The sequence below is a fragment of the Meles meles genome, chromosome 13 (assembly GCF_922984935.1).
Source record: "Meles meles chromosome 13, mMelMel3.1 paternal haplotype, whole genome shotgun sequence".
Lineage (NCBI taxonomy): Eukaryota > Metazoa > Chordata > Mammalia > Carnivora > Mustelidae > Meles > Meles meles.
The window spans coordinates 5786558-5812446 of record NC_060078.1 but is presented as its reverse complement, the minus strand read 5'-3'; the positions used below and the strand labels follow the sequence as shown (position 1 = coordinate 5812446).

Below are 25889 nucleotides of genomic sequence, written 5' to 3'. Positions count from 1 at the left end.
AGCCCAGGATCATGACCCAAGTCAAAGGCAGAGGCTTACCCAGCTGAACCACCCAGGCACCCCTAGTATCCTGATTTTAGTGCTATCATTCCTTTATTTTTCTTTAGAACTAAGCATATATATATATTAAACATACATTTCTGAAGAGCATATTGTTGAGTTTTTTTAAACTCAGTAGCAAGCATAAGCCTTGCTGTATGAGAAAAGGTGCTGTTGCACTCAGATGAAAGCTGCCTGAGAATGTTACCTGAATAGAGTCTGTAGGCCATATTCTTATTTCATATTCAGCTTCTCTGAGAGTTTGCAAAATCATCTCTAAGGAGGGGCGCCTGGGTGGCTCCGTGGGTTAACCCTTTGCCTTCAGCTCAAGTCATGATCTCAGGGTGCTGGGATCGAGCCCTGTATTCAGCTCTCTGCTCAGCAGGGAGCCTGCTCCCCCTCTTTCTCTGTGCCTGCCTCTCTGCCTACTTGTGATCTCTGTCTGTCAAATAAGTAAATAAAATCTTAAAAAAAAAAAAAAATCATCTCTAAGGAAATTCAGTGGGAGAAGGTCATAGAGGAGTTCTGGGATACATTGAGGCCCTCCATGATCTGAAAATTTGATGTAATTGTAGTGGATGATGAACAGGAATATGGGAGTAGGAAACTGCTCCGTATTTGGTGATTTTAGGCTTACCAAAGCCTCTTACACCTTACCTTACACCTCTAGCTTTCAGGTGCAGATCAAAGCAAAATGTTTCTGCTGGATAGTCAGCTTTCGACATTCCTTTTGACTGTATGGGGGCAAGCTAAACCTATTTAAACTCCTTTCCACCATGTGGGGCTTGATCCCATCTTAGTGATAGTACTTCACACTACACTGCTAGAATGAACTAGTTTCCTCCTGCATACGGATCTCTTCCTGGGGAGATCCCATTCTACAGATCACTCGCTCTTCAGAGTACTCCTTGGGATCGCTTTGTTTTGGCATCTCATGTCTTTTAACCCTCCTTGAGCACACTCTCGTTGCTTTGGAACATACTCTCTAGTAACTTTTCAAGAACAAGTGGGTGAGAAGGAAGGTAAGTTTTGAGAGACTCTATAAGTCTAAGAAAATCTGTTCTGTGCATGGTTTAGTTGGGTTCAGTGTTTTTCCTTAAGTATTTTATTGGTATTGTTCAGTTGTCTTTTTTTCTCTTCTAATGTTGTTTCTGTGAAGTCCAGAGCTCTTCCAATTACTCATTCTTCCTGTGCGACTTGTTTTATTTTGTTGTTGTTTTTGTTTTTTGTTTGCTTTTTGCTTTTTCCTATCTTTGGAATCTTGAATCTTTGTTTCTAATGCCCTAGAATTTTACAGTGATTATGGCTTATATGGGTATATTTTCATCCACTGTCTTATGTTCTTGCTAGGCTCTTTTCATTCTAGAAGCTTGTGCCTTTCTGTTCCATGTTCTTTTTTTTTTTTTTTATAATTTTTAAAGATTTTATTTATTTACTTGACAGAGAGAGAGATCACAAGTAGGCAGAGAGGCAGTCAGAGAGCCCAATGTGGGGCTCTATCCCAGGACCCTGAGATCATGACCCGAGCAGAAGGCAGCGGCTTAATCCACTGAGCCACCCAGGCGCCCCTCTGTTCCATGTTCTTTTCTTGAATTATTTTGTTGATTATTTCCTCCTCTGCATGCACGCGTGTGTGTGTGTGTGTGTGTGTGTGTGGTTTTTTTTCCTTGGCTAGTCATTATATCAATATTGTACTTTCTGTAGTATATTCTATTATGTATATCTTTCTGGGGGTGGGCTATTATTTTATATTTTTCTTTGATTCCTTTTTTTTAAAAGATGTATTTATTTGAGAGAAGAGAATGTGAGCAAGTACATGATCAGGGGGAGGAGCAGTGCGAGAGGGAGACAAGCAGACTCCCTACTGAGTGGGGAGTCCGATGCAGGGCTTGATCCCAGGACCCTGAGATCTGTACCTCAACTGAAATCAAGAGTTGGACGCTTAACTGACTGAGCCACCCAGGTGCCTATTTTCTCTGACTTAGAAATTTTCTCAACTTTATCTTATGATCCTTTTATTGACTACTCATTTACTGCTATAATGCTTAGTGACAGCTATAGTGCTTTTAATTTTCAAGACCTCTTTATTTTCTACATGGACTCGTACTATTTCTGTTCTTTTAAGATGGGTACAACATCTTATCTTTCTGTCTTTGCCCTTTCCAAAATTTCCAAAGAATATTGTTTGTGTTCTTCTTTTGCATGGTTACTTACTTCCAGTTTGCTTTTTCCTGCTTTATTGTTTTGATCTCTTCCTTATGAAGGACTTTTTCCTTGGCTATCTTCTCCTGATTAGGAATCTTGAGCACATGGTTGGGACAGGTCAACTTTGAGTTTCACTGTAGGGTAATCTGGGTGAGTCATTTTTGGGAGAGAACTACTGTCAGATCTTTAGGTCTTTTTCTTAGACTAGTTGCATTCTAAAGAGAGGAGTCTTCTAGTCTTGACTGGAGGGTAAGAGAATGGCTTCCAGTGCTCTTGGATCCAGTTGAGGAATGGGAAAGGGAGGAAGGGAAATTCTTAGCATTTTTTTTTTTTTTTTTTTAAGTAGACTCCACACCTAGCATGGAGCCCTATTCGGGCCATGAACTTATGACCCTGAGGTCAAGACCTGAGCTAAGATCAAGAGTTGGACACTTAACCAACTGGGCTACCCAGGGACACCTTAGCATTTTTAGCTCCCTGACTTCACTGACTTCAGCATCACACCTGTACCTATGCCTTCAGTGGTTCTTAGCATTGCCTAGGCCAGGAACCCTCTTACCATCTTCAGAGAATAAAATTCCCAGAAGAGAAGTCACCTAGCAAGCAGCAGTGGGAGTGAGGATCTAGGAATGTAAATACTTTTTCTTTTAAAGATTTTATTTATTTATTTGAGAGGGAGAGAGAGAGTGAGCCAGAGAGAGAGAGAGAGCACACAAGCCAGGGGGAGGGCAGAGGCCGTGGGAGAGGCAGACTCCTGCTGAGCAGGGAGCTTGACCATGTGGGGCTTGATCCCAGGATCCTGGGATCATAACCTGAGCCGAAGGTAGAGACTTAACTGACTGAGCCACCCATACGCCCCTAAATGCTTTTCTGATAATGTTCACCTAATGCTTCTTATTTTGGGCTGCTTCCTCCAGTTTTCATTTTCATAAGTACATGGTATAGCTAGTTATGCCAGTCTCTGGCAGACTGGTTTTTGTTTTTTTTTTTTTAAAGATTTTATTTATTTGACAGAGAGAGATCATAAGTAGGCAGAGAGGCAGGCAGAGAGAGAGGAGAAAGCAGGCTCCCTGCTGAGCAGAGAGCCCGATGTGGGGCTCGATCCCAGGATCCTGGGATCATGACCTGAGCCCAAGGCAGAGGCTTTAACCCACTGAGCCAGCCAGGCGCCCCTGGCAGACTGGTTTTATTCTCAGCCCCATTCACTGCTAACTTGAGAAAAGGGTTGTCTTTCTTGGGTCTGTTTAGTCTCATTCATCTACATTTTGGCTTGCACACACTATTGCCGTTCTCTTGTCGCCATTTTTGTTGCTGTATTATTTCAGAAATAGTGTTAACATACCATATATATATGTGTGTGTAATGTATAATTGTTCATATATTAATATATTATTATATATTATAATAAATATATATCCCCAAATAACACATATATACGATATGATATTTTATCATTGACTCTGCAAACCCCACCTTTTGGGGCAGGGGTCTGTGTAGTATAATTGATAAATTTTTCTGTATCAGCACATTCATACTATGGAATAGCTGCATCATAATTTGTTTAATTTGCTCTGGATAGGGCACCTGGGTGGTCCAGTAGGCTAAGCATCTGCCTTCAGCCCAGGTCATGTTCCTGGGGTCCTGGTCTCAAGTCCCACATCCATCTCCTGGCTCAGCAGCGAGTCTCCTTCTCCCTCTTCCTCTGCTCCTCCCCATTGCTTATGCTTGCTCTCTCTCAAATAAAATCTTTTAAAAAAGTTTTTGATAAAAAAAGATATTTAGGTTATTTCGGTTATTTTTTCTATTGTGCATAATTCAACAATGAGCATCACATTGGCATATTTGTAACCTTTCGGATACTCTTTTCTTCATATTTTCCCTTTTCTGTGGTAAATTCTAGCTTATTTTAGGTTTGGCCATAGATCAAGTTCAAGACATTTCAGATTCTTTCCAATTAAAAAAGGATTGTTGCTATGAATGCATATGTAGATGTAGATGTATATTTAAAGAAAATAATGTGAGGGGCACCTGGGTGCCTTTGTCATTTAAGCAGCCTGCCTTCAGCTCAGGTCATGATCCCAAGGTCCTGGGATGGAAACCTTGGTCAGGCTCCCTGCTTGGATTGGAGTCTGCTTTTCCCTCTGCCCCTTACCCCGTGCTTTCCCTCTTTCCCTCTCTCAAATAAATAAATAAAATTTTTAAAAAAATATGAGACCACCCAAAAGTATAGAACACAGACAGCTAGGAGTCTTTCCCCTTAGTGTGAAATGGGCTGGGAACAGAACAAGAGAGTGGGTGATGGTCGAAATTCTGTGGAGAAATTGAATGTCTCTAGAGAGTACTCTTTTTTTTTTTTTTTAAAATAATTTATTTATTTATTTGACAGAAATGACAAGTAGGCAGAGAGATAGGCAGAGAGAGAGGGGGAAACAGGCTCACTGCTGAGCAGAGAGCCCGATGTTGGGCTTGATCCCAGGACGCTGAGAACGTGACCTGAGCTGAAGGCAGAGGCTTAACCCACTGAGCCACCCAGGCGCCCCTCTAGAGAGTACTCTTTCACATTTTAGTACCAGAGATCCCCTAAGTAAATTAGATCCCTGATGAATCACCAAATGGAGAGTTTTTCTGTTAGTAAACTCTACCAACACAGTCAAGTTTTAGTAGGTCATCCTTCAGTGTGAGTAATCAAGGAAAGCTCCAGCATAAAAGATGGAAACTAAAACAGAAGAAATGACCCTTGAGGAGAGAGATAATGAAGGTAACAAACATAAACTATTAATTATCTCTGGTTATTATTTACCTCAGAGAACCCATAAGCATCTATAAAACAAGAACAGTGTACTGTGAAAAGGGAACAAAGAAGAAGAAAAACTTGGAAATAAAAATTGAAACTATACTTAAATAAAGCATAGTTTAAAGTTGAGGAAAACTTCCAGAAAGTATAAGGAAGCAGTGATGGAAATGTTAGGAGATGAGTGATATCAAGTATTATTCTAGGAATAGTGAAATTAGAGGGGAAGAAATTAACAAGTAACCACACACACCACTATTGTTACAGTTTACTTACATGTTTATATATTTGTTTTTTATAACGGGGAGAGAGACACTTGCATTATGGCTAGAATCGGTCAGCCTGAGGAATCAAGAAGCCATGGAAACAGCGTGTCTGGTTACGTGTAACTATAAAAAGCAATTGGATTTTGAAAAACTGAACAAGAAAAAAACTCAGGGTTTTATGAACTGTCTCACAACTATATTATTGATTTCTTGCTTTGTACCTCATATCTTAGTGAATATTATTTATTATTTACATATTATATATTATATATCATGCTTATTCTTATGTTGGCTCTCTCCTCAGTGAGTGCTGTATATACAGTGGTGTAGTCTCCGCACCACCATATGCATATTAATCGCTAGGGTCATTCTGAAATAATCCTTGGGTGGGTATAGAAATTACCAAGTAACTAAAAGAAGAAAAATATGGAGAGCTGACTGGAATATTTATTTATTTATTTTTAACGATTTTATTCATTTATTTGAGAAAATGTGTGTGTGTGTGAGAGCACCAGCTGGCAGGGTGGGGGTGACCTGAGGGAGAGGGAGAAAGGAAGAAACAAACTCCCCGATGAGCAGTGAGCCAAATGTGGGGCTCAATTCCCAGGATAATGACCGGAGCCTGCACTGAAGACAGATGCTTAACCGACTGTACCACCCAGGCGCCCCAGGGCATTGAATCTTTATATTGAAAGAGCCCATCAGACACCTGAAAAATTAGTGAAGAAGGAGCCATGCCCCAGTGCATTATTACGAAATTTTAAAACACCAGGAATAAAAACCACCACTAAAGATGAAAAGACAAATGACAGTAGAGTTTTTAACACTTAAAAAGCAAAGTACTTTCAAAATTTTGAAGGGAAATAATTTTCAACTTGGAATTCCATACCTGGTTAAACTATCCATAAAACAATGAAGTTTGAGGGTTAGGATGTATTTAGACATGTAGACAAAGAATATCTCCTCTGTACCTTTTTCAAGAAAGTACTAGATGATGTGCTCCAACATATATGGGAATAAACCAAGAAGGGGGAAGATGGCCATTTCACTTAACAGTGGGTCTGTGTCAAGAGAAAGCAGTGAAGGGAATTCCTAGGACGATGGCTGTTAGAGCAGACCCAGAGAGCAACCAGCTAGATGGAGTAGAAAGTCGGCCTTTAGGACAGAGAGATTTGGTGAATAAGGGAACTGGATGGAGTGCTTGACTTTGCGGAGGAGTGAAATAAATGTGAAAAGCTGCACCTGGGTGACTCAGTTAGTTGAGCGTCCGTCTTTGGTTCGGTTCATGAACTCAGGGTCCTGGAATCGAGCCCTGTGTCAGGCTCCCTGCCCAGCGGGGAGTCTGCTTCTCCCTCTCCCTCTCCCCTTCCGCTCATGCTCTCTCACTGCTTAGTAAATCTTTAAAAAAAGAGAAATAAATGTGAAAGGCCTTCAAAAGGAAGACATAATGTAGAAAAGAAGGACTTTTGGAAACTTGGAAAAATAAATGGCTCTATGAGAAAGGAAGTTTATTAAGTGTGCTACTTCTGCAGTGAACCACATTTATGTACGTTACAAATAGCATATTTAATTAACTAAAGATAACTGTATATAGAAAGTATGGTGGGAAATGGGAGTATTTTTTTTTAAAGATTTTATTTATTTGACAGATCACAAGTAGGCAGAGAGGCAGGCAGAGAGAGAGGGGGGAAGCAGGCTCCCTACTGAGCAGAGCGCCCAGATGTGGGGCTTGATCCCAGGACCCTGAGATCATGACATGAGCTGAAGGCAGAGGCTTAACCCACTGAGCCACCCAGGCGCCCCGGGAAGTGGGAGTATTAATAAGAATTAATAAGAAAACATCCTCACTGCTCAGTGCAGGCTAAACTTCTAATTAAAGAAATAGTTAATGTTACCGTCTGAAAAAAATAGAATTGAGACTTTGTAGGCTGAGGGAGAAAGAAAAAGAGCTGTTCATTCTCTAGTATGAGTGTACATTTGTTTGTAGTCATAGACACGCTGCTTTGATATCAGCTTAAAAAAATTCACTTAGGGACGCCTGGGTGGCTCAGTTGGTTAAGTGGCTGCCTTCGGCTCAGGTCATGATCCCAGCATCCTAGTATGGAGTCCCGCATCGGGCTCCTTGCTCGGCAGGGAGCCTGCTTCTCCCTCTGCCTCTGTCTCCCTCTCTGTCTGCCTGTGCTAGCTCTCTCTCTCTGACAAATAAATCTTTAAAAAAAAATGCACTTATACAGAAAAGTTTAAATGTTTTTAATTGTTATAATTGTGTCAATTATTCTTTACTTTTAGGAAACAGCTAAAGAATATGCATAGTTTTGTAATTACAGTTCTAAATGCTGGAGTCAGATGACTTCATTTTGGATTTCATCTCAGCTTTTACTAGCTCTTTGGCATGGCTTACCCTCTCTAAATCCCAGTCTCCTAAACTATAAAATGGGGTTAATAATAACATGCCCCTCATAGGGTTGTTGTGAAGAATCAGACAATCTATACAGAGCATATCAAAGTGTCTGGCATGTAGCATTTTCTCAGTAAATGTTATATTAAAGTCATAGCAAAGGCAATTATTATTTTTAAAGGTTTATTTATTTATTTTGAGACAGTGCATGCAAGTGGTGGGGAGGGGCAGAGGGAGAGGGACAGAGAAAGTCCAGCTGACTCCCTGTTGAGTGTGGAGCCCGACAACACAGGGCTCCAGCCCAGGGCCTGTGACATCATGACCTGAATCGAAACCAAGAGTCAGACACTAAACTGAGCCACCCAGGCCCCCTGGCAATTATTTTTTATACTTAATTGAATTCATTTACTAAAATCAATTTTTAAGAAATAAATTTAGGGGCACCTGGGTGGCTCAGTTGGCTTAAGCTTCTGCTTACAGCTCAGGTCATGAACCCAGGGTGCTGGGATCAGGTCCCTCATTGGGCTCTCTGTTCTGCTCAGCAGGGAGCCTGCTTCTCCTCCTCCTGCCTGCTCATGCTTCCTCTATCTCTCTCACTATCTCTGTCTTGCTCTCAAATAAATGAAAATAAAACCTTAAAAAAAGAGCATAAAAAATTTTTTTTAAATGTCACTTTTGGGCGCCTGGGTGGCTCAGTTAGTTAAGCGTCTGCCTTTGGCTCAGGTCATGATTCCAGGAATCCCACATCGGGCTCCCTGCTTGCAAGGGAACCTGCTTCTCCTCCCCCTCCCTGCCTGTGCTCTCTCTTGGCTCTTTCTCTCTCTTTCATTATTTATTTATCATATATATAAATAAAATCTTTAAAAAATTTCTGTAAATATTTTTACATAAGGTATCAATTACTTAGGTTAATTGTGTGTTCTTTAAAACTTCATGGAAATGCATTGTTCACAAATCTTCGAATAATCATTGCTACACTGAAAGTGAAGCCTACAATTTCATAAGAAATGGACTTTGAAGTTGGAATTACCTGGACCTGGGACTGCATCCTGACTGCGTCATTATGTTCTACTCAGAAATTTGAGAATTTTTATGATCAGTTTTACTGAGGTATAATTTACAAACAGTAAAATTCACAACTTTTATGCTTACAATTTGATGTGTTTTGGCAAAAGTATATAGTAGTGTTACTACAGCCACTGTCCCAGTATAAAACATTACCATTTTCGTGTGAGTATCTTTCCTCTCCAAAACTCCCATTTTCTCACCTGCAAAATGGAGATAAAACCTAGCAACCCAAGATGGCTATGACCACAGGGGCTAATATATAATTTGCACAGGGAAGACATTGCTAGAAAAACTCATCAGTCTTTCTTCTTATTTTCTTAGCTTCTGAAAGTTCTGCTGAAGACAGTGAGCAGGAGGGTGAAACAGGTGCTCCAGACACGGATAACCATGGCAGAGAAGACTCGAAGATTGACCATTTGACCCACACCAGAAATGATCTTCTTGCAAAAGAGGAACAGAACAGTTCATCTTTGCTAGAAGAAAACAAAATCCATGCAGATTTGGTAATATCCAAACCAGTGTCAAAATCTCCAGAAAGATTAAGAAAAGATATGGAAGGATTATCTGAGGATACTGATTATGAAGAAGATGATGAAATCACAAAAAAGAGAAAGGATGTTAAGAAGGACACCACAGAGAAATCTTCAAAGCCACAAGTCAAACGTGGTAAGAGAAGGTATTGCAACACGGAGGAGTGTTTAAAAAGCGGATCACCTGGCAAGAAGGAAGATAAGGCCAAGAACAAAGAATCGCTTTGCCTAGAAAACAGTAGCAACAGCTCTTCAGATGAAGAGGAAGAAGAAAAATCAAAAACAAAGTTGACGCCAACTAAGAAATATAACGGTTTGGAGGAAAAGAGAAAATCTCTACGGACAACTGGTTTCTATTCCGGATTTTCAGAGGTGGCAGAAAAAAGGATAAAACTTTTAAATAACTCTGACGAAAGACTTCAGAACAGCAGAGCTAAAGATCGCAAAGACGTCTGGTCAAGCATTCAGGGACAGTGGCCTAAAAAAACACTGAAGGAGCTGTTTTCAGACTCGGACACGGAGGCGGCAGCCTCCCCGCCCCATCCTGCCCCAGAAGAGGGGCCGGCAGAGGGGTCCCTGCAGCCCGTGGCCGAGGAGGAGAGCGGCTCACCTGGCACCGAGCTCGAAACCCCGCCTCCAGCAGGCGCCGACAGTAAACCTGCCGAGGAAAAGCCAGTGGAGATCAGTGACAAAAAAGCAGAATTTCCTAGTAGTGGCAGCAATTCAGTGCTGAACACCCCTCCTACCACCCCTGAGTCGCCTTCCTCGGTCACTGTGACAGAGGCCGGTCGGCAGCAGTCTTCTGTGACGGTAGCAGAACTGGTGGCTCCAAACCAGGAGGAGATTCGAAGCATCAAGAGTGAAACGGACAGCACAGTTGAGGTGGAGAGCGTCGCGGGGGAGCTCCAGGACCTCCAGTCGGAAGGGAACAGCTCCCCGGCGGGCTGCGACGCGAGCGTGAGCTCCAGCAGTAGTAATCAGCCCGAGCCGGAACATCCCGACAAAGGTGAGGCGTGGCAGGTGCACACCGCCTGCTTCGGGGATCTCCCTCCTTGCATTTTCACGGGCTTCACAGTATCTCGTTAGAACGTGAGGTGTCGAAGTGAAGTACTTGTGTGAACATGGCGAACATGGAAATTTGGAGGGTAATTTGAGTTAGTGAGTAGTGAATGAGTTTAAAAGCTTGAGGATTTAATGTCCTTTGCTTGAGCTGTCTGTTACATTTCATAGTGGACCAGGACACGTGCTGGACGTGCCCCCAGGCCCAAATCCAGACCTTTCTGAAGACTCATTATACACTGGTTGACTGTATGGCATGAGCAGCTTAAATATATTTCTGTAACGTTGTTTTGCAATTGTAATGTGCAGTTTCTCACAAACATTTTGATTTATTGACAGACCCCTCCACCCTTAACCAAATACTGTATGTAGGGGTTTGGAGCAACCAACTGTCCAGGCACTGCTTTCCTCAGACAACCGTGTCAAACTGATTTTCAAGCCTGACTAACTTGTGTGAGTTTGTAAAGGAATTTGATGCTTTCTTAGATGCATAGCTTCCAGATTGAAGGACCAATGTGTATGTTAATAACCTACAGTAATACTTCTTTGATTTTCCGTGCAGTTGTTAAAGGTGGAAATTCAAATTAGTACTTCCCAAAAGTGTTAGTGCCTTTTGATTTTGCCATGGCTATTCTTCGATCATCATTTTTCTTATAAACCACTTCTGTGGTGTCCTCAAATGAATATAACATATGCTGACACTTGGCTTTGAAACATAGTTTTCTGTTGTAAAGATAGGGTATGTATGTTCTATAACATACAGTTTTTATTATGCTAGACTTACGTTTTTAGTTGAGCTTAAGGAGATGTGATAGAGATCAAATGAATTCCAGGTTTTCTCACAAAATTTTTTTTTCCTTTTTCTCTTTCTTCAGCTTTACTGAGATATAATTGGTGTAACATTGTCGCACAAATCTTGACTTAAAACATTCTTTTTAAAAAATAAATATTAAGTAAAAAATATAGTTGCTATTCAGTTGGGATCTTCATTGAGTTTTCACATTCATACAGCTACAGTATGTGTGCCATGAAGAAGAGATACAAGAGCTTATCTTCTGATAGACTAAGTTAGCACTGCCCTTTAGAATCTTAATCTTTTTTTTTTTTTTAAAGATTTTATTTATTTATTTGACAGAGAGAGATCACAAGTAGGCAGAGAGGCAGGCAGAGAGAGAGAGGAGGAAGCAGGCTCCCCGCGAAGCAGAGAGCCCGATGCGGGGCTCAATCCCAGGACCCTGAGATCATGACCTGGGCCGAAGGCAGCGGCTTAATCCACTGAGCCACCCAGGCGCCCCTAGAATCTTAATCTTGACCAGGTTAAAAATATTCAGCTTGAAGAATACTCCCAAATTTAGGGTAATAGAAACCATCTGCTCTATCAGATCAAAGCATATAATATTTTTTAGAATTGATCTCTCTTTAGAAATAAATTTTTTTTAAGGTTTTATTTATTTATTTGACAGAGATCACAAGTAGGCAGAGAGGCAGGCAGAGAGAGAGGGGGAAGCAGGCTCCCTGCCGAGCAGAGAGCCCGATGCGGGGCTCGATCCCAGGACCCTGAGATCATGACCTGAGCCGAAGGCAGCAGCTTAACCCACTGAGCCACCCAGGCGCCCTAGAAATAAATTCTTAAGCATTTATTTTGTATGGCCTCATTTTAAGAAATTTGTCTACCAATACCAGAGAATTCACATCTATCAATTTAGATTTAGGATTCCCTCCAATAAGCTTACATTAAGCTTTCTATTTCTTGCAGCTAAAAGCTTCAGAATTAATACTCTTTTAGGGAGAATTCTGGCAATTACTTTTAAGACTCTCTGCTTCAATATAGTCATCATCTTAATCACCTTATTTATGTTTCATTTAAATTGTTATTTTAAAATAGCATTAGGAAAAGTTATCAGGTGTAATTTAAAAAACTGTCTAGGAAGTTGCAAACAAAATAGTTAATAACTTATTCCATTTTTGACCAAGGAAGCCATGTCTTCTTGTATGCTCAAGACTGATTTTATCATTGGTAGCAGGACTAAGAAATATTTCTTGTAGCAAACATGACATAATTTTTTAATCATATTTATATCATGTCATTACAGTATCCAGTATTGTATTGAGTAGAGATGGGACTTTCCTAATCTCCGAAGAAGTCTGGTAGACGACACATGTAATTAGAAATACACAGAAACATAGCAGATGTTGAGGACCACGTTAATAGTATAGAAAAATGTACTGAAACTACCGTTGGGAGAAGTGGTTAAGCCATGAAAGCCTGGCCATCAAGGAAGGTCTTAGTGAAGATATAGGATGTGGGCTAGTCTTTGAAGAAAAGGGAGACATTTATGATGTTTCGGGATAGTTTCCTAAGAAGAAGATGAAACATTTCTTAGAATTACTATGCTGGATTTGTAAATGGTATATGCGTAAATGGTATATACTTCAGTGCTCTGGCAGTGAAGTTATTGTTGGAATAAATAAATTGGTAAAATAACTAAGTGTGAATTACTGCTAAAATTTATCCCATTAATATTGTATCATTTTAAAATTATATTAATATCATTATAAGGTATATCAATATTTTTACCTTTAATTAAATCTTAATATTTATTTTGGTTTTATTGAATTTTAACAAATTTCAGTTTTTATTTTCAGCATTTACCTGTTTTTGAATTACTAGACTCATAAGCTCCCGTACTAAATTGAGAACTATTTTTGGTTTACACCTCATTTTTCTAAGAAGGATGTGCATACTTCATTTGCTTTTTTAAAACTCTTTTATTATGTGCAGTAATTCAGTTCATTAACGTTTATTCTAAAATTACAGTAATTTCTGTGAGAATTTATAAATCTCATAAAGAACATGCATAGTTTCAGAATTGTTCTGTGCTTCTAAAATGTGGGATTTATACCTATAAAAGCTTGATTCTATTTTGTGTTACTTAATAATTTCTTTCCCATTGTAGCCTGTACAGGTCAGAAAAGAGGGAAAGAATCTCAGGGAGGAGGAAGTTCATCAAAAAAGCAGAAACGAAGCCATAAAGCAACAGTGGTAAACAACAAAAAAAAGGGAAAAGGCAGTAAGTGTGAAACCTCTCATTTTTAAAATATAGAAATAATGGCAGATATGTTTTTTCCCCCATTAAGGAAAGGGTATTCAGGATATGGGATAGTTAAATATTTTGATTTTGTCTCTGCCCTCAAAAAAGTCACACAGAAGTCTTCTGATCCTAGGTAAATTCTAGGATTAAGCAGTTTGGTGTTGATATTCAGCAGTGGTATTGATTGCTGATGAATGATCAGGTAATTCTTTTTAAAATAATAGCCAATATAATACAAGCTCAACATCTTTGTTAGTTTTATGTCCCACAGTTCTTTCCACTTGCCATTATATGTGCTATATATAATTGAAATTGTTTCAATTATATATTATTTTCATTACAGTGAAATTGATTGATTTGTAACTCTTCAAGGCAAAATGAGACTGGAAGAGAATAATCCAGATAGCTTTAGAGCTGTAATTCCAACAACTCCAGTCTGTTTTATCTTTGGTACCCCGAACCGTGTGTCCCAAGAGCAGCTATATACGGTACTAAAGACTTAACTTTAGTAATGGCTCTGTTTGTTGACCAACAGGAATTTATATACTGTATTTCTCCTGAGAGCTGCACATTTTATCTCTCTTTTGTAGACAAAGTGAGAAGCAGAAAATATGTAAAGAATTTTTTTTCAGGTGCCCCACACTGACCTCCTGCTGCTCTTCCAGGAGACTCCTGCCACCTCCACTGCCTGACCTTTGCTATCGGCCGGCTTGGCTGCACTTCAGTGCAGAAAAGGGTTATGCGGTCAGCTCCCCGAGCTTCTGCTGAGCCCATATGACTTCCAGGCGGTGAATATGGCGTCCCTCGGGGCCCCGGGCGGCTGTGCTCAGCAAGGCCATGAAAGCCAGGCTGAGGCAGACCACTGCATCAGAGTGGGGCCAAGCCTTGGGTGGCTTAGCTAGGAGATGCCAGGGGTTCCAGAGCAGCAGTGGTGGGATTGGGAGGGGATTCACTTAAGGTGTGTGCAAAGGAGTGGTGGAGTTGCTTCATTCTCCAAGCGCCACAGTGGGAGGATTTGCTGTGTACCTTTTCTATCTAAATGCTTTTCAGGCTTTGAGAGCCTGACTGTGCTTTTTTGGGGGGTAGCTGTTAAAGAATAAATAGTGCCACATGGATCACCAGTTACTTGGAATAACCGACAGGATACTGAAAGTGATACTTTTGTCTTCAAGACTTTACCATTTAAATGCCATTTCCTAAGAGGGCTCATCTTCAACAAGTCAGTTAATGTATTTCTATAATTTCGAGGTATAGCAGTTACATTTGATTGCATTCTGTGACTGTTCTGTAGCAGTTATAGTTAATTGTATTCTTCCATTTTCATGATTGGGCTTGGTAAATCAGAATAAGGAAACCATTTTCTGAGAATAATTTAGTAAAGTGGAACCAACTCATGGAATCACAGATAATACTTTGTATCCAGAAAGCGGTAATTCATGGAACTATCAATCCCATCACCTGTTCACGTGATAAACTGGCAAGGTTAAGCCTTTCTGTTGGAGGACTGAGGCTTTACTCAGCAGAGGCAGATATAACGTAGTTTTTACATAGATTTGTGAAATCTTCATACCAAATATATTTACCAGAATTGAACTGATGGTTTGTTTTAGTTAAAAGCTACGATGTAGGAGTTACTTGAGGAAAAAAATCATTGTACACATCAAAGTTTAGAGTTTGGGAACCCAAAGAATTTTTTATTGAATTTCATGATTATCCATCATTGTGTCCTTATGGCCAGAGGAGTAGAAAAAGTGTTATGTGAACTGATCTGTATACAACCTAAAATATTAAATTTAAATTCCTATAATGGGTCATTTTTTAAAATGCTGTATAAATAGTAACATGATAGACTAAAAAGCCATTCCAATACATAACTATGATACATTTGACAGTCTACCAGGTATAATGGAAGATTAGTTTGAATGTTTTTTTTTTTAAAAAAAAAAAAAGATTATTGGCAATTCAGGTAAGAAGAATTTTTTGGTTCTGTTTTTGTTTTTCTTAACTGAGATGCTGCTATATTTGTATATGATGACTTTCCAGGATCTAGGCAGGGTCTATAAAGCAAGTTATTTACTTTAGTAATAAATTCATGTGGTTAATTTTATATTGTTTACTAAAATCATTGAAAATTTTTTGTTACTTTTCTGTTTACTCATGCTTTTCTTTTAATTTTTCTTTCAGCAAACAGTAGTGATAGTGAAGAGCTTTCTGCTGGGGAAAGTGTAACTAAGACTCAGTCAGTCAAATCAGTTTCCACCGGAATGAAGTCTCACAGTACCAAATCTCCTGCAAGGACACAGTCCCCAGGAAAATGTGGAAAGAATGGAGATAAGGATCCTGATCTCAAGGAACCCAGTAATCGATTACCCAAAGTTTACAAATGGAGTTTTCAGATGTGTAAGTGACATTTAGTAAACTGACAGTTAAGAGGAAGAAACTTCAGCCTGGTAATTCCTGAGGCTAATAACCCTAAAAAAGAGGTTGTAACCAAACTTGACACGTCATAACCAATTGCAGTAGTAGAGAGCTTATTTGGATCTTGATTTGAACAAACAAGTTCCTAAAATAAAAATTTCAAGGCAATTCAGGCAAATGCCAACATTAACTAGATATTTCTGATAGGATGTTAGAAATTTGCTTTAAAATAATCTGCTCTTGGGGGTGGGAGTCAATGAGGTGTAAATGAGACAGGATTTGCCATGAATTGCTCGTCACTGAAGCTGGGTAATGGTATGTGGGACTGCATTATTAGTCTGTGTGCTTTTGTTTATATGAAAAATCTCCATAATTAAAAACTTTTTGAAAAGAATTACCCCAGTTTCTCACATATAGAGAGAAAACTGCTTTTTTAGAGCTTTTAAAAATTTTCCTACAATTTAAAAGTTAAACACTAAAAAAAGTTATACATACACATAAAAATCTAAAAAGAGGACAAAAAGAGGCCAAAAGAGAAAAATTTACCTGCAGACCTGACATTCAAAACTTTATTATGATTTCAACATTTTGTTGTCTTTCTAGTTTTATTTCTAAGTATGACTTTTAGTGATATATTGTGGTGATACTGTATGAATGTGGAACTTTTAGCATACTTGTTTAGGTCCTAAGGTTTTCAGTTCTACACACTCATTCATTCAACAGGTAAACCAGGCATGTATTATGTACCAGGCATATATAGGCATAGCTTTTCCTTTCCTTTCTTTTCTTTCTTTTGTTTTTAAGATTTAAAAAAAAAGATTTATTTATTTGAGAGAGAGTGAGAAGAGAGCATAAGAGGGGAGAAGGTCAGAGGGACAAGCAGACTCCCTGTGGAGCTGGGAGCCCAATACGGGACTCTATCCCGGGACTCCAGGATCATGACCTGAGCCATAGGCAGTGGCTTAACCAACTGAGTCACCCAGGCTTGCCCCCCCTCCCCTTTTTTAAGATTTTTAAGTAATGTGTACACCCATCGTGGGGCTTGAAACCCACTACCCGAGATCAAGAATCACTTGCTCAACCGGCTGAGCCAGCCAGACGTCCTTTTATAGGCACAGCTTTTTATGTTGTTTTACGCTAGGAAGAAAAAAATCTCAGGGAAACAAATACCCAGAAGCCTTATTTTTAGTTTATTTGACATTTTTCTACAACCATACTATAGGTTTTCTTTTATGCACTATGATTTTGTTCAAAAATACATATTGATGAAAGTTTTAAATTCACAGCGGACCTGGAAAATATGACAAGTGCTGAACGTATCACAATTCTTCAAGAAAAACTTCAGGAAATCAGAAAACATTATCTGTCATTGAAATCTGAAGTAGCTTCCATTGATCGGAGGAGAAAGCGTTTAAAGAAGAAAGAGAGAGAAAGTAAGTGTTGGTCTTACTTAAACAAGCAGTTTCTGACTGCAGTTAGACTTAAGTGAGTGTATTTCTGTGTATCTTTGGGCAGGTTCTTTAATTGCGCTGCCTTATTTTCCTCATCTATAAAATGGAAAAAGTTATTTAAAGAGGAAAAAATTATCTAAAATCACAGTATTCACTTTCATGGAGTTTTATAATCTGCCTTAAAACAAAACAAAACAAAACAAAACAAAATAAAAAACCCAAATAACATTTTAGATCATGAACAGCGCTGGGAAGATATTAATGTTAAGGCCGGGATTGGGTGGGTTGTGTTAGATTGCCAATGGTCAAGACCTTTTCATTGAGACCTGAATGACCAGAGAAAGTGAGAGAAGTTATATCTGAGGGTAAAGAGTTCTCTTGGTCTACCAGGACTGCCATAACAAAGAACCACAGACTGGCGTCTTAAACAACAGGAAATGTATTGCTTATCTCCAAATACTGTCACACTGGAGGTTAGGGCTTCAACATAGAAATTTGGAGAGACACAATTCATTCTGTGAAAGAATCCTGTATTCCCTAAGATACAGCAGGTTATTTCCTAAGGTAGAGATTCTTAAACTTGGAACTGTTGACATTTTGGGCCAGATAATTCTTTGCTGTGGGGGCTGTTTTGTGCACTTTGGGATGGGTTAGCAGCATCCCTGGCCTGCACCCACTGGACGCCAGTAGTTCCCTACAGTCATGACAGCCAATGTCTCCAGACGTTTTTCAGATATCCTCTAGAGGGCAAAATCGCCCCAGACAGAGAAGAGCTGTTCTAAGGTGGGGACACACTTGGAGCCTTTCAGGAGCGGAAAGAAAACCACTGTGGTGAAAGTGGTAGAGACACAAGTTAGGTAGGCAGAAGCCAAATCATGTGGGGCCTGGTAGGCAAGGATGAAGGGTTTCGGTTTCGATTTTATTCTAAGTGAGATGGACAGCTATTTGAAAGTTGTGTGTGTTTTTTTTTTTAATATTTTATTTATTTATTTGACAGAGAGAGAGATCACAAGTAGGCAGAGAGGCAGGCAGAGAGAGAGGAGGAAGCAGGCTCCCCACTGAGCAGGAAGCCCGATGCGGGGCTCGATCCTAGGACCCCGAGACCACGACCTGAGCCGAAGGCAGAGGCTTAACCTACCGAGCCACACAGGTGCCCCATATTTGAAAGTTTTAAACAGGGAAGCAACATGGTCTGTAGTTTTTGAAGATCACTGTCTGCAACATAGAAAGCAGACTCCAAAGGGGCAGTGGTGGAGGCAAGCAGTATCGGTCAGGGAGCCTACTGCAGTGGCTTCAGGGGGCAAATGACAGTGCCCCGGACTGGGTGCTTGCAGGAGAGATGGAGAGTAGTCAGTGCTGGGTTGACAGTGCTTGCTGATGGATTTGGTGCGGGTGGAGGAGAAAGGAAGTGAGATGACTTGTAGGTTTTTTCAGCTGGAACACAAGGCTACTTGGTGCTGATGTTGGAAATGAGGAAGACCTAGAAAAGATGAGTGTGGGTTGGGGAACACAAAAAGTATCAGACATTTCGTTTTCGCCATGTTGCCTTATTTTTTTTTTTTTTTTTAAGATTTTATTTGAAAGTGAGAGAGAGTATGAATAGGGTGAATGGCAGAGGGAGAGGGACAAGCAGATTCTCTGCTGAGTGCAGAGTTCAACAAAGGGCTCAGATCCCAGGACCCTGAGATCATAGTCTTAGCTGAAGTCAAGCTTAACTGATTGAGCCACCTAGGTGCCCCTTTGCCATGTCATTTTTTTTTTTTTTTAAAGATTTTATTTATTTATTTGACAGACCGATCACAAGCAGGCAGAGAGAGAGGAAGGGAAGCAGCCTCCCTGCTGAGCAGAGAGCCCGATGCAGTCCTCTATCCCAGGACCCTGAGATCATGACCTGAACTGAAGGCAGAGGTTTAACCTACTGAGCCGCCCAGGTGCCCCTGCCATGTCATTTTTTGAAATGCCCATAAGGCATCCAAGTGGAGATGTCAGGTAGATGGTGGGATGTCTAAGTGTGTAGCTGAGGGGAGAACACAGGACTAGAGAGATCATTTTTAAGTCATTGGCATAGCTACAGCACAGTAGTTACTGCAGATGGTTTATTAAGTCCCAGTACTTGAGGTCATCACCTAGTAAAGAAATGTGGGTATAAACGAAGGAAAGCAGAGGCAAGCCCACTTTTAGTAGTAGGGCTGAGAGGGAGAAGAGCAAACTAGTAAGACTTGAGGAGGAGCCTTGAATGAAGAAAACGAGGAGAAGCTGGCCAGGAGTTGAGGAAGTGAAGAGTTGTCATCTTGTCAAACACTGCTGAAAGGCCAGTGAAGTGACCAGTGACTGGTCAATGTTGGAATCACCAGTGACCTTTTCAAGAGCATTTACTGTGGGCTGTGGAGATGGAGAAGCTGGATTAAAGCTGATTTAGCAGAGGATGGAGTAGGGAGGTGAGGAGGTAGAGATGGTGACCCTAGGAGAAAGGGAACCCTAGGAAAATGTCACATTTTGTAGTTTTGTAGCAAATGCTGAAAGGGGACATTAAAAGTGGGGGGAGGGGACAAGCTTATGATTTTGCCTCCCCAACCCTCCTCTTTTTCCACTGCTCCCATTCTCTGAAGCACTTTGATTTTCATTTTCTTTTTTCTTCCTTCTCTCCTTTGCTGTTGTGATAAGTCCTATAACTCTCTCCATCCTTTGTCTAGGCTTTTTAATTTGTGTGCTGGCTGAAAGTCTGGGTTATGGAGTAATTTGAAAAAGAAATTAAATGTTAATATATAGAAAGTATTTACAGAAACATTCTGTCAAAGGAAGGGGATCAGGGTTTTCTTTGATATATAACTGTCTAAAAATAATAAAAATCAATTATAATAAACATGCTATTTAAAGGCTTATGCTAGAGCTCCTTACCCTTAAGTCATCTAATCCTTTTTAGAATTTTTATTTTTTATTTTTTTGATTTTTATTTTTTTAAAAGATTTTATTTATTTGACAGAGATCACAAGTACGCAGAGAGGCAGGCAGAGAGAGGGGGAAGCAGGCTCCCCGCTGAGCAGAGAGCCCGATGTGGGGCTCGATCCCAACACCCTTGGCCGAATGCAGAGGCTTTAACCCACTAAGCCACCCAGGTGCCCCAAGAATTTTTTTTTTTTTTTTTTTTAGATTTTTATTTTGTTATTTGACAGAGGGAGAGATCACAAGTAGGCAGAGAGGCTGGCAGAGAGAGCGGGGGAAGCAGGCTCCCTCTTGAGCAGAGAGCCCGAAGCGGGGCTCGATCCCAGGACCCTGGGATCATGACCCGAGCCGAAGGCAAAGGCTTTAACCCACTGAGCCACCCAGGCACCCCTAGAATGTTTTTTATGTAGTAAGATTTCTATCCAGAAACTGCTCCTCTAACATATATGTGGTCACCATAGATTCTCTGTAGCAGGTGGTTCTGATAAACGAATCCTTTCTCTGGGGAGTTAGCTCTAAAAGTCAGTTCCTAAATACTATTAAAATATCAGTAGAAAGGGGCCGCTGGGTGGTTCAGTTGGTTAAACATCTGGCTTCAGCTCAGGTTATGACCCCAGGGTCCTGGGATCATACCTCCACCTCGGGGATGGGAGTATGGGATCTAACTGAGGCTCCCTGCTCAGTGTAGAGCCTGCTTCTGCCTCTCCCTATGACCCTCTCACCCCCATCCCATGCTCATGCTTTCTTTCTCATGCTCTTTCTGAAATAAATAAAATACTAGTAGGAAAATGACTATCCTAGTTGTCAAAGAAAAGCAAGCCAAATATACTATTCCTAGCCAAAAAAAAAAAAAAAAAGTATAACTGGAACCAGTGGTAGAAAAATATACTGAAATTCATACACATTGCTGGAGGCATTGGCACAGTTATTTTGGAAAACAGTTTGACTCTCTATTTGGAGAACTAGCTAAATCCAGTTCTGAGAATAGGTCTCAAGGAAAAATAGTAACCATAAAGAAGTTTGTGGTTATATTTATAATAACAGATAGAAATTATTTAAACTGGGATACATTACATTGAAGAAAAAGACATTTAAATTTTTATTTAAAATGCCCCAAATTGGAGTGCCTGGATGGCTGTCAGTTAAGCATCTGCCTTTGCCTCAGGTCATGATCTCTGGGTCCTGGGATCCAATCTGGCATCTGGCTTTCTGCTCAGCAGGGAGTCTGCTTCTCTCTCTTTCTCTCTCTCCCGCTGCCCCTCTGCACTGATTGTTCTCTCTGTCTCAAATAAGTAAATAAAATCTTCTAAAAAAATAAAAAAGAAAAGGAGGTAGATTTGTGTATGTTCAGGTATGGAACAATCTCCTAAGATAAAGTGTTCAAAAAAAAAAAAAACCAAAGTGTTCCAAAAAAAATATCAAGAGTCAAACACTGTACTATGATGCTTCCACTTGTTTTTTTTTAAAGTAGGATTGTAGCTACACATGTTTAATTTGCATATCATATCTCTAGCTTCTGGAGATAACATTCTTCCAGAACCGGGCTAGGAAACATTTTCTGTAGAGGCAGACGATAAATATTTTGGACTTTGTTGGCCAAGTGGTCTCTTCAGAACAACTTTACCCTGGTGGGAAATCTACCATAGGCAAGATATAAATACATGGGCATGGCTGTGTTCCAATAAATTTTTCTTAACAAAAGCAGGTGGGCTAGATTTGCCCTGGGGGCAGTAATTTGCCAGCCACTATTCTAGAGTTTTTTAAAGACTATGAAGCAACTGGTAACAATGGGGAAGGGGAATTTGGAGGGTTTAGGAGGGTTTTTTTATGAGAAGGTTTGCTTTTCCACCTTGTATTCCTGTACTGAAGGATTTCTTTTACCTTGTGCTTGTATTCCTTAAAACATGTTTGTTTTTTTTTTTTTTTGTTGTTGTTGTTTTTCAAATACTGATTGATAACAAAGAGAATTTCCCTGAGGAGAATAACAAATGTGTCATTTGCTTTGTAAACACAGTTAAGGAAAATGCAGAATCAGTTAGCCTCCCATTCTCATCACCATTTAAATTCCTAAGAGACTCCGAACATTGGAAGATGCAGGAATTAGGAGGAAGGAAGCGATTTTTGGGTGGATTACAGATTTTTCCTGTTGGATTCAGAGTTCTTTTTGACATTTGTTTCTGTTGTTACAGAAAGTTGATTCTTAGTTTTATTTCCATGTCTTGGTAGACTGGGCCCATGATTTTTTTCTTCCTAATTGATCCATGCAAGAGTCGGGTTCCCTGATCTGTCCTTTTTCATTAACTATAGTTGGCACAGTCCAGCTACTTCAGATACACTAATTTTTCCTTTCTTTACATTATGGTATTGTAACATTTATACTGCTCCTGTTGTCATCTAAATGGTTTTAGAGAATACACAGAATTTTAGTTGAGAGGACTGACGTTTTCCGTTTTCTTTCTTTCTGTTGTTGTGTATACATTTATTAAGCCTTTGGTTTGGTTTCCCTTTCTTCAGGTGCTGCTACATCCTCATCCTCTTCTTCCCCTTCATCCAGTTCTATAACAGCTGCTGTTATGTTAACTTTAGCTGAACCATCAATGTCCAGCGCATCACAAAATGGAATGTCAGTTGAGTGCAGGTGACAGCAGGACTTGCTAAAGCACTTTGCACTTAATGGCTGTTGAGGGCCACGTCTTTTTTTTATACTGCACAGTGGCACAAAAAAAAAAAAATCAGACAAGCACTATTTTATATTTAAAAATTGTTTCTTGACAAGCTGACTTGGCACTTAAGTGCACTTTTTTTATGAAGAAAAAGTACAATGAACTGCTTTTCCTCAAGCAATAATTGTTTCCAACTTGTCTGGGAATTGTGTGTCTGGTAACTTGAAGGCCTTCCACTGTGGCAAATGGAGGCTTTTCACTGCCTGTAGAGACAATACAGTAAGCATAGTTATTCGGTGGGCCAGAACAGGTTAAGATAACTTACTGTATATGTATTCCCTTGTATTTTGTTAAAGCTGGAACATTTGATATTTTTCCATTTATTTATGAAAAAATATGAACCTATTTTCATTTGTACGAGCTAATTGTTTTTTAAAGCAAGTCACCTTAGGGTGGCTTTAATTGTATAAGTCAAGCACATGTAATAAATTCAAAACCTGCAGTTAACAGGAATTAGACATCAATCCTGGTAACCAAATATTAAAGATTCTCTTTAAAAAAGACTGAACATGTTTACAGGTTTGAATTAGGCTAAAAGGTCTTGCAGTGGCTTTTCACGCCCCTTCAAATTGGAATGGAACTACTGTACTTTGCCATTTTTCTATAAATCAGTATTTTTTTTTAATTTTGATATAATACATTGTGTGAAAAAAGAAAATGGCTAATAAACTGTATTAAATCTTAAACAATGTATAAAGATTGTACTTAGCCAGTTCAAAGTGTATATTTATTCATAATGAATTATAACAGTTATATTTTTGTGTTTTCTTGTAAATGTTTCTTTTTCCTTAAATACAGATAATTCATTTGTATTGCTTATTTTATTATGAGCTACAACAAGAGGACTTCAGGAACAAGTAAACTGTATTAGTATGGTTCAAGGTTGTTGATATGAACTGTCTCAAAAGGATGGTTGTTATTTTAAGTATAAATAGCTAATCGGGGTGGTAGGCCTATAAAGTTAAATGCCTTGTATAAAATCCAAAATGAGCGCAAAATTGTTTTCACTTGTATTGACTTTATGTTGTATGATTCCAATCTCTGTTCTGTTTGGCACTTGTATTTAATTCTACACCTTTGTAAGACATTTGTATATTGCGGATGTGTTCATTCAAGCTATTTAATACCTGGCACTGTTAATACACAGTACTTTACTGTACAGACTGTTTTACTGTTTTAATTGTAGTTCTGTGTACTTTTTTTGGATGGAGCTGGCATGTTTTATTTGTTTTCTGGCAATACGACATGTGAGAATTTCGAAGCGTTTTGTTGTAGATGCTAACGTGTCAGAATCCTTTACATTCAACTTTTCTAAGAAAAGCATTTTCAGTCTTGTAGTGTGTGCTTAAAGTAACTAATTTTGTTGAAAATGGTTTCAAGTTATTCAAATTTGTACAGGACTGTAAAGATTTGTTGACAGCAAAACGTTGAAGAAAAAGCTTATAGAATAAAAGCTATAAAGTATATATTAGGATCTGCAAACAATGAAGAATTATGTAATATATTGTACAAATGTAAGCAAAGGCTCTGAAATAAAATGCCATAGTTTGTGAATCCTTGATTTTGTTTCTAAAAGATTAAGTAATTGTAGTTCATTTCTGAATATGATGACTGACTGGAACATACATCTCCAGCCTGTATTAGCAGAAGGGGTTAATTGAAATACCAAAAAAAGGAAATACTATACCTATAAAAATTAAAAGTCCATTAGCCAGACACAGGATTTATTAGGCAATTTTTATCATTATATATACACTCTATAGACTATTTTGCTTGATTCTGAACATGAATATTTATGACTTGGAGGTTTGTCTAAAGATGAAAAAAAAATTATTTAACATGTGGAACCATCACCAGCAGATTTTTTCCTTTTTTCTGTGTTGTCATTTTATTGGACTTTGACTTTTAGTGTTCTCTGCTGCACTGCACATTGGAATTATCTGGGCATTGTTAAAACAATAGTCAACACTCTGTACTGTGCCCACGGTGGTGGTGGTAGTGGTGGGGCAGCTGTTGCCCCACAAAGAGTTGTACTGAATTGGTCTAGGATGAGACTTGGATGTCGATCTTGTTTTAAAGGTCTCCAGTGACTTTAATATGCATCTGAGTTAAGAACCACTGCTTTTCTCCCCATTTTAAAAAAATCGGTAATTAGGTTTTTTGCCCCATTTAATGAACTTTCCACCAAAAGACAGTCCTTTCTTAAAACAGTTTTTAAGGTCTAAAAAGCTCAAATGTATAGTTTTAAATTACCTTTGGGATGACCCTTTGTTTATGTTTACAGAAATTTAACTTCTTAGGGATGAGTTTTAAAATCTGGAACAGTGCTCCCAAAATGAAGTCCTAGAATACTGGTTCCTGGAAATGCTTTGGGAGTTGTCAAATATACATGCCACATATAGCACTTTTTCCCACAGAGATTTATTGTTAGCATATTAAAAACTGAGGAGGCCTGGAAGAGACACCTGGCCAACTTCCTTTACCCCTACTGTTTTCAATCTTGCCTGGTCATGAAACCTTGTTTTTCAAGGAACTACTAATACAACCTACTTTGTATGTTACAGAAACAGTGCTCTAAAAGGGACCGATTCCGAACTTTGTTGGAGTTGAGGTTTATACTCTTGGGCTTTTCTGCCTTCCTGACAATTCTCCCTTCTTCCCAGCTCCTCTGGGGAGTTTGAGAATTTCTTGGTATTACCAGAATTTGACTTAAGTTTTCATCTGGTCTCCTGAACTAGGTTTTATCAACCTAGCTTAAAATTACATGTTTTTTTTTTTGTTGTTTTTCAGTGTTTTACAAAACTTTTTCCCCTACTGAAATAAACTGAGAGATCTTGTTAATTTTCTTAACCTGGGGAGATTGGAGAAGCTGAAGCAGCATAGATAAAACCACTAACATTTTTTAC

The 25889-nt window shown here is 39.3% G+C and overlaps 1 protein-coding gene across 6 annotated transcripts in view; it reads left to right on the top strand.

Moving 5' to 3' along the window:
* Window positions 1-24583, top strand: part of ARID4B (AT-rich interaction domain 4B) — a 148285-nt gene extending 123702 nt beyond the window's left edge. For 5 of the 6 annotated variants that reach the window (XM_046026560.1, XM_046026559.1, XM_046026563.1 and 2 more), the window contains 5 exons: window positions 9089-10303; window positions 13314-13427; window positions 15633-15848; window positions 17153-17299; window positions 22775-24583. In XM_046026560.1, the coding sequence (XP_045882516.1) occupies window positions 9089-10303; window positions 13314-13427; window positions 15633-15848; window positions 17153-17299; window positions 22775-22902 (1820 nt within the window). In that variant the 3' untranslated portion in view covers window positions 22903-24583. Of the gene's footprint in view, window positions 1-9088; window positions 10304-13313; window positions 13428-14080; window positions 14237-15632; window positions 15849-17152; window positions 17300-22774 lie in introns of those variants that run through there. The other variant, XR_006821207.1, reaches the window with a different exon arrangement.
* The last annotated feature ends 1306 nt before the right edge of the window (window positions 24584-25889 follow it).